This window comes from Contarinia nasturtii, unplaced genomic scaffold, assembly GCF_009176525.2.
Source record: "Contarinia nasturtii isolate CC-2019 unplaced genomic scaffold, AAFC_CNas_1.1 Cnas_scaffold_129, whole genome shotgun sequence".
Lineage (NCBI taxonomy): Eukaryota > Metazoa > Arthropoda > Insecta > Diptera > Cecidomyiidae > Contarinia > Contarinia nasturtii.
This window is the reverse complement of record NW_022197486.1, coordinates 2,732,381-2,737,830: the sequence shown is the minus strand read 5'-3', so window position 1 is coordinate 2,737,830 and position 5,450 is coordinate 2,732,381. Positions and strand designations below refer to the sequence as shown.

The 5,450-nt window shown below is 37.1% G+C and overlaps 1 protein-coding gene across 3 annotated transcripts in view; it reads left to right on the top strand.

The window, feature by feature from the left end:
* LOC116351026 (muscle M-line assembly protein unc-89) overlaps positions 1 to 5,450 on the top strand; it is a 40,919-nt gene that overhangs the window by 4,663 nt on the left and 30,806 nt on the right. Inside the window, exons 1-8 of one of the 3 annotated variants that reach the window (XM_031783062.1) lie at positions 1,265 to 1,867; positions 2,098 to 2,329; positions 2,450 to 2,686; positions 2,851 to 2,946; positions 3,026 to 3,571; positions 3,638 to 4,408; positions 4,527 to 4,719; positions 4,823 to 5,430. The exons of the other annotated variants lie outside the window; for them this stretch is intronic. Of the exons in view, the coding sequence (XP_031638922.1) occupies positions 1,382 to 1,867; positions 2,098 to 2,329; positions 2,450 to 2,686; positions 2,851 to 2,946; positions 3,026 to 3,571; positions 3,638 to 4,408; positions 4,527 to 4,719; positions 4,823 to 5,430 (3,169 nt within the window). The 5' untranslated portion in view covers positions 1,265 to 1,381. Of the gene's footprint in view, positions 1 to 1,264; positions 1,868 to 2,097; positions 2,330 to 2,449; positions 2,687 to 2,850; positions 2,947 to 3,025; positions 3,572 to 3,637; positions 4,409 to 4,526; positions 4,720 to 4,822; positions 5,431 to 5,450 lie in introns of those variants that run through there. 3 annotated transcript variants of the gene reach the window in all.

The window sequence follows — 5,450 nt, the reverse complement described above, 5'->3', positions numbered from 1 at the left end:
GTAAATTTTGTTATTGATTCGATTTTAATTGGTTCATTCAAAAGGTTCTTCAAATGTGGATTATTAAACAGCATCATCACTCAAATGTGAAGCAATCGATAAATTTCACAAACTTTTCAAACTATTTAACGAACTGTATATTACTTATTTTCAGCAAGATTTGTTCAAGTAATACGATTTGTGTAGAATTGTTGTGCATGCATTTGTTCCGATTTGTTCTTCATAATGACAATAAATTACTAATATTGTGCGCGTGTTTGTCATTCGTTTGGTTAACAGAAATAACTGTGAGCGTATTCTTTTTTTCCTCTCTAACAGACGCAAGCTTAATAAGAAATAAATAATTGAAATTTAACTTTGACCCGAAAAAATAAATTTAGGTAGCCACACATCGCCAATAAAATTCCTTTGTTTCTTTGTACTTTCGATTGCGATTAGAATTTTATGCGATGACATTCGACTACGGGTGGTTTTTATTTTCAAAACGAGACACACTATTGAGAACATTTCATATTTGCAAGTGAAAACTGTTACAAGTACAATGGCACTATGTCGAAGTCGCGGATGATGTAAACGATAACGAATCTCATTTATATCGATCGATTTAATATCTAAATTTAGACGCGTTAAATTCAAATCATTCTTCAATTGTATTTTCGATTTGATTTGATTCGTTTTGGCATGACATTCAAAATGAGCTAATATCGAACACATCAACACCATTGCATTGGCCGGAGTAAATGCGAACACAAAACACTTGTGTGCTGATATGCATAAGCTTCGAAGTCTCTGTATCATTTATGTACGCAAATAAATCTTTCGTCAGGTGATTACATTGTTATAATAATATCAACCGATACATTGAATTCATTAAACTCTAACATCTAATTGGTTTTTGTTTATTATAATGCTTATGTTATGGTTTTTCTCGCTGTCTTTGTCTCGATTCCTGTGGTTACATATTTGATTCATATATGAAATGATTTTTATATGTGTATTTGTATGTACCGCCAGCACGCGATACAAGTAAGTGGTAGTGCTAATTGGATCACAGAAAAATATTACTTGAGTTCATCAAATCAATGAGTAGAATCAGTCGTGTGATTGATTTTGTATCGAATGGACGAATAACGATAGACAAGAGAACCAAATTTTTATTTTTATTTCAATTATTTTCACTGAAAGGGAAATTTTGCCTTTTTTGCGTCGATAGAACAATTATAGCACACGTGTTTTGTTTTTTTTTTTTTTTAATATTTTTTATTGGTTTCGAGTTTTCTCTTCTGTGAACAATTGCCGAAAAATAATCTAGATAAATTTCAACGAAATCGAAACATTGTTTTGTTCGATTTAAAATAAAATCATCTTTTAATTAAGCAAAATGGCTGAAGTTATAGAAAAACGAGAAATGACACCGTCATCGCTTGAGTTGCCCAAGCACCGAACAATGCGAATGCGTTCACCATCGCCTATTGTGCGTGGTCGGAGTCAGACTCCAGTTCGTGGACGCAGCATGACACCATATCAACTTTTCCGGGAAAAAAGTGCCACACCATCGGCCTGGCGAAGCATAACACCGTTCATCGCACGAGAGGAAAAGGAAAAAACACCATTCGAAATTGGACCAAATATTCTACTTCAATTGGCTTCATACAAGGCAATCATCGATAAAGCCCTTGTCATGGACATATCATCAGACGAAGAACGACCAGCAAAATATATTTTGTCTGAACAATCAGTGATCGATAGAGCAGCCGTTATGGATTTATCAAATGTGGAAATCATTTACGTTGAAGATGATGACTTGGAAGATTCAGATTATCGCGACTCTGAATCACGTGAATCTTCTGTTGCTACTGATCATGCTGTAAGTGTCAAATCATCAATCAAATTGTGACTTTATTTTAGTATCAATTAGACGACAAGAGAAAAAAATGAAACTAAAAATGATTTTATATACTTGAGTCATGCATACTCAGTTTGTGCGTTTTGATCTCTTCTTGCAAATTTTTAAATTGTTTGTGTTTTGTTTCGAGTTGAATTTTGTGAATTAAAGTCTACTTATCGATCGTTATGTTATGCATAATTTCGTTTTAGCCAAGTGAAGATAGAGAAAGATCGGTTGAGCTTACTGCTGGTTCGGACGATGAAGGTGAAGGTGGTGGTAAGAAGAAAAAGGGTAAAAAAGCAAAAAAAGTTGTCAAAAAGAAGGAGAAGAAAGAAAAAGAAGCATCACCACCAAAATTGAAATTGGATATGGGTGATTCGAAACCAAAAGTAAGCAGAGCCAAAATGTTTGCCGATAAAGCTGCCGAAGAAAAACAAAAAGGTGCATTTTTTTTTTTGTTGCGTTGTGTTACAATTTCATGCATAACATCTTTGTTTTACAAATTCAAGCAAAAACAAGAAAATGGTTCAATTTAATTTCTGTAAAATTTACCAATTTCAGAGAAACCGCCAGTGAAGAAAGCTGGTGGAAAATTGACGGGCGCTTTGGCTGCAATGAAAGCCGAAGAAGCCAAAATGAAGGAGGCCGAAGAGCAAAAGAAACAAATCGAAGATAAAATGAAGAAAATGAAAGCCGAACAAGAGGCGAAAAAAGTTCAGGCAGCTGAAGATAAAGCAGCTGCCGACGCAGCCGAAGACGAAGAAGAAGACCGTGGCTCAGAAGATGGATCTGATCGAGGTACATGTTGTTTTTATTTGTAATCGATTCAAAATTATTGCGAGTTTCTATTGAAACACAAGTCAATTAAGCTCTTAAATTGATACGAAAAGAATAACAGCTATGAAGAAGGTTCGTTCATCGAAAGGGCAATGAATCATATTTTGTACATTTTGTTTTTTTAGGTAGTGATGCTGGAAGTGACAACGAAGGCTCTGGCTCCGGTTCAGGCTCTGGCTCTGGTTCTGGTTCCGAGGGAGAGGAAGAAAACGGCGAAGAAGGTATACGCACGTGAACGCAAAAAAAAGAAAACCGAAAAATAGTTTCTGAATATTTATAAAAATTTGTTTAAAATATTAGAAGCCGAAGAAGAAGTTGATGAGCCGGCCGATAAGGGTAGACGTGGATCCGATGCATCGGATGATGATTTCTACAAGCCAAATCCAGAAGACGAAGCATTATGGTCAAAATTAGATGAAGTGGAACAAGGAATCATTCGATCCAAATATGAACCAGAACAATTTAAAAATCTTACCGAACGTGAACGATTCTTTGCGTTCCAACGTGCACGTGAGCTTGCTCGAATTCCACGGCTTCACACACACATACGTGATGTTACCGTTACCGAAGGACATAATGTAAAATTGACATGCACAGCTAGTGGTCCCGAACTAAATATTCGTTGGTTGAAGGACGGAAATCCCGTTGAAAAAACGCCAAGAACACGCATTTTGGTGAACGAAGGAATTATTAGTTTGGAAATTTTGCGTGCGGTTGCAAGTGATTCGGGTGAATACACTCTATCGCTGAAAAATCAAAATGGAGAAGCCAATACATCGGCAATTGTAACTATTTATGAGATTATTAAAGATGATCCAGTGCCGCCAACATTCATTTCAGCTCGAGGTAAATATTGCCGACATTTTTCACCAACTCATTTATTTAACAACTATCAATTATAAAATTATGTAGATTACTATCACTTGAATGATGATGTTTTGGGCATTGAGGTGCATTGTACTGGTATACCAAGGCCAACAGTTCAATGGTTCCATGATATGTTTGCCTGTACACCAAGCTTTAAGTATACAATTTTGGAGGAGGCGCATGGCGTTTTCAAACTGGAAGTGTATAAGCCAGCGGCCAAAGATAGTGGAAAATACATTTGTAAAGCAACTAATTCAGCGGGTGAAACAGAGATTGAGCACGAGGTGCAGTTTGTTGGAAAACCAACTCAGTTCCATATGCGTGGTCTTCGTCATGCGCACACCGAATACCAAAAAGAAAAAGAAGAACAAGCAAAACGTGCAATGGAAGATGCACTCAAGGCCAAAGAAGAATACGAATTGAGAAAAATGGGTAAATTACCGCCAATTGTTAAACGCGAAGATACACCAAATGTTCCACAAAAGGATCGTCTAAAATTTGTCACACAATTACGCGATCGTACAGCTATAGTTGGCAACAAAGCGAAATTCGCTGTGTCAATTATTGGACCGGATCCAAATATTCGATGGTACAAGGATGGTAATCCAATTCAATACGGTCCGAATGTGCGTAATTCGACTGCCGAAAGTATGAGCATTGTGGAAATCGTAAATTTATCGACCGATCATACAGGCGAATACAAATGTGTGGCACGAAACAATTTTACCGAAATATCAACGTCGTGTTATTTGAAAGTGTACGATGCAAAATGCGAAGGCGATAGAGAAGCACCATTATTTGTATTATCGATGCGAGGTACAAACGAATATTATATGTAAAATTTAATTTGTCATTGTTTGCCAAATTGCTTTCAATGGATTTAATCATCACAGACCGAGTTAGATTTTCACCTAATTTCAATCGTTATTTTTAGATGTGTATCATGCCCCTGAAAAGGATCTAGTTATCGATTGTAAAGTTCGTGGCAATCCAAGGCCATTGATTACGTGGACGAAAGACAATTTGGCAGTCGAATTTGATGAACGAACGCAACAAGTCGAAAATTTGGATGGCATTTGTGAATTGATCATACATCAACCCGTACCGAAAGATAGCGGCAAATATACGTAAGCTCTCTATAATTATTTTAAAAACATTTTTAGTTCCTTAAAAGAAGTTAGGAAGGAAATAAACAAGCCTCGCCTCTATTTTTATCAATTGTCTATATAGCTGCACTGCTGTAAATAGTATCGGTTCATCAAGCACATCGCATCAAGTTGAATACACACCACAACCATCGCTGCCAGGTAGTAGACGTGAGTCAGGAATGGCGCCATCCATAGCTGAAAGTGATACCGAAAAAGATGACACCGAAAAGAAAGATGATGCAGCAGCAGCAGGCAAAGGAAGACCCAAGAAATTGCCACCATCAGAGAAAAAAGATGAAAGCTATCAAAGTCGTCGTCCAGCTGCACCCACTATTGAAGAATTATTGAAAGCAAGTCGCGCTAAATTATCATTTACGACACATTTAACGAATCGCGTATTTCCCGTGGGAACGAAAGTCAAGCTATCGTGTGTGGTGCATGGACCCGATCCAAATGTACGTTGGTTGAAAAACGATCAACCACTTGTTTACGGTCCACGCATCCGAAATTTGAGCACATCCGATGGATTTTGTGTACTCGAAATTGGCAATTGTACCGTTGACGACACGGGCGTGTATACTCTCTTGGTGCGTAACCAAGAGAGTGACATTTCATGCAATTGTAATGTTCAAATTTACGAAACAAAAGCAACAGCCGAATTTTTGCCAACCTTCACGAGATCATTAAAAGGTTAGAACATACACAAAATC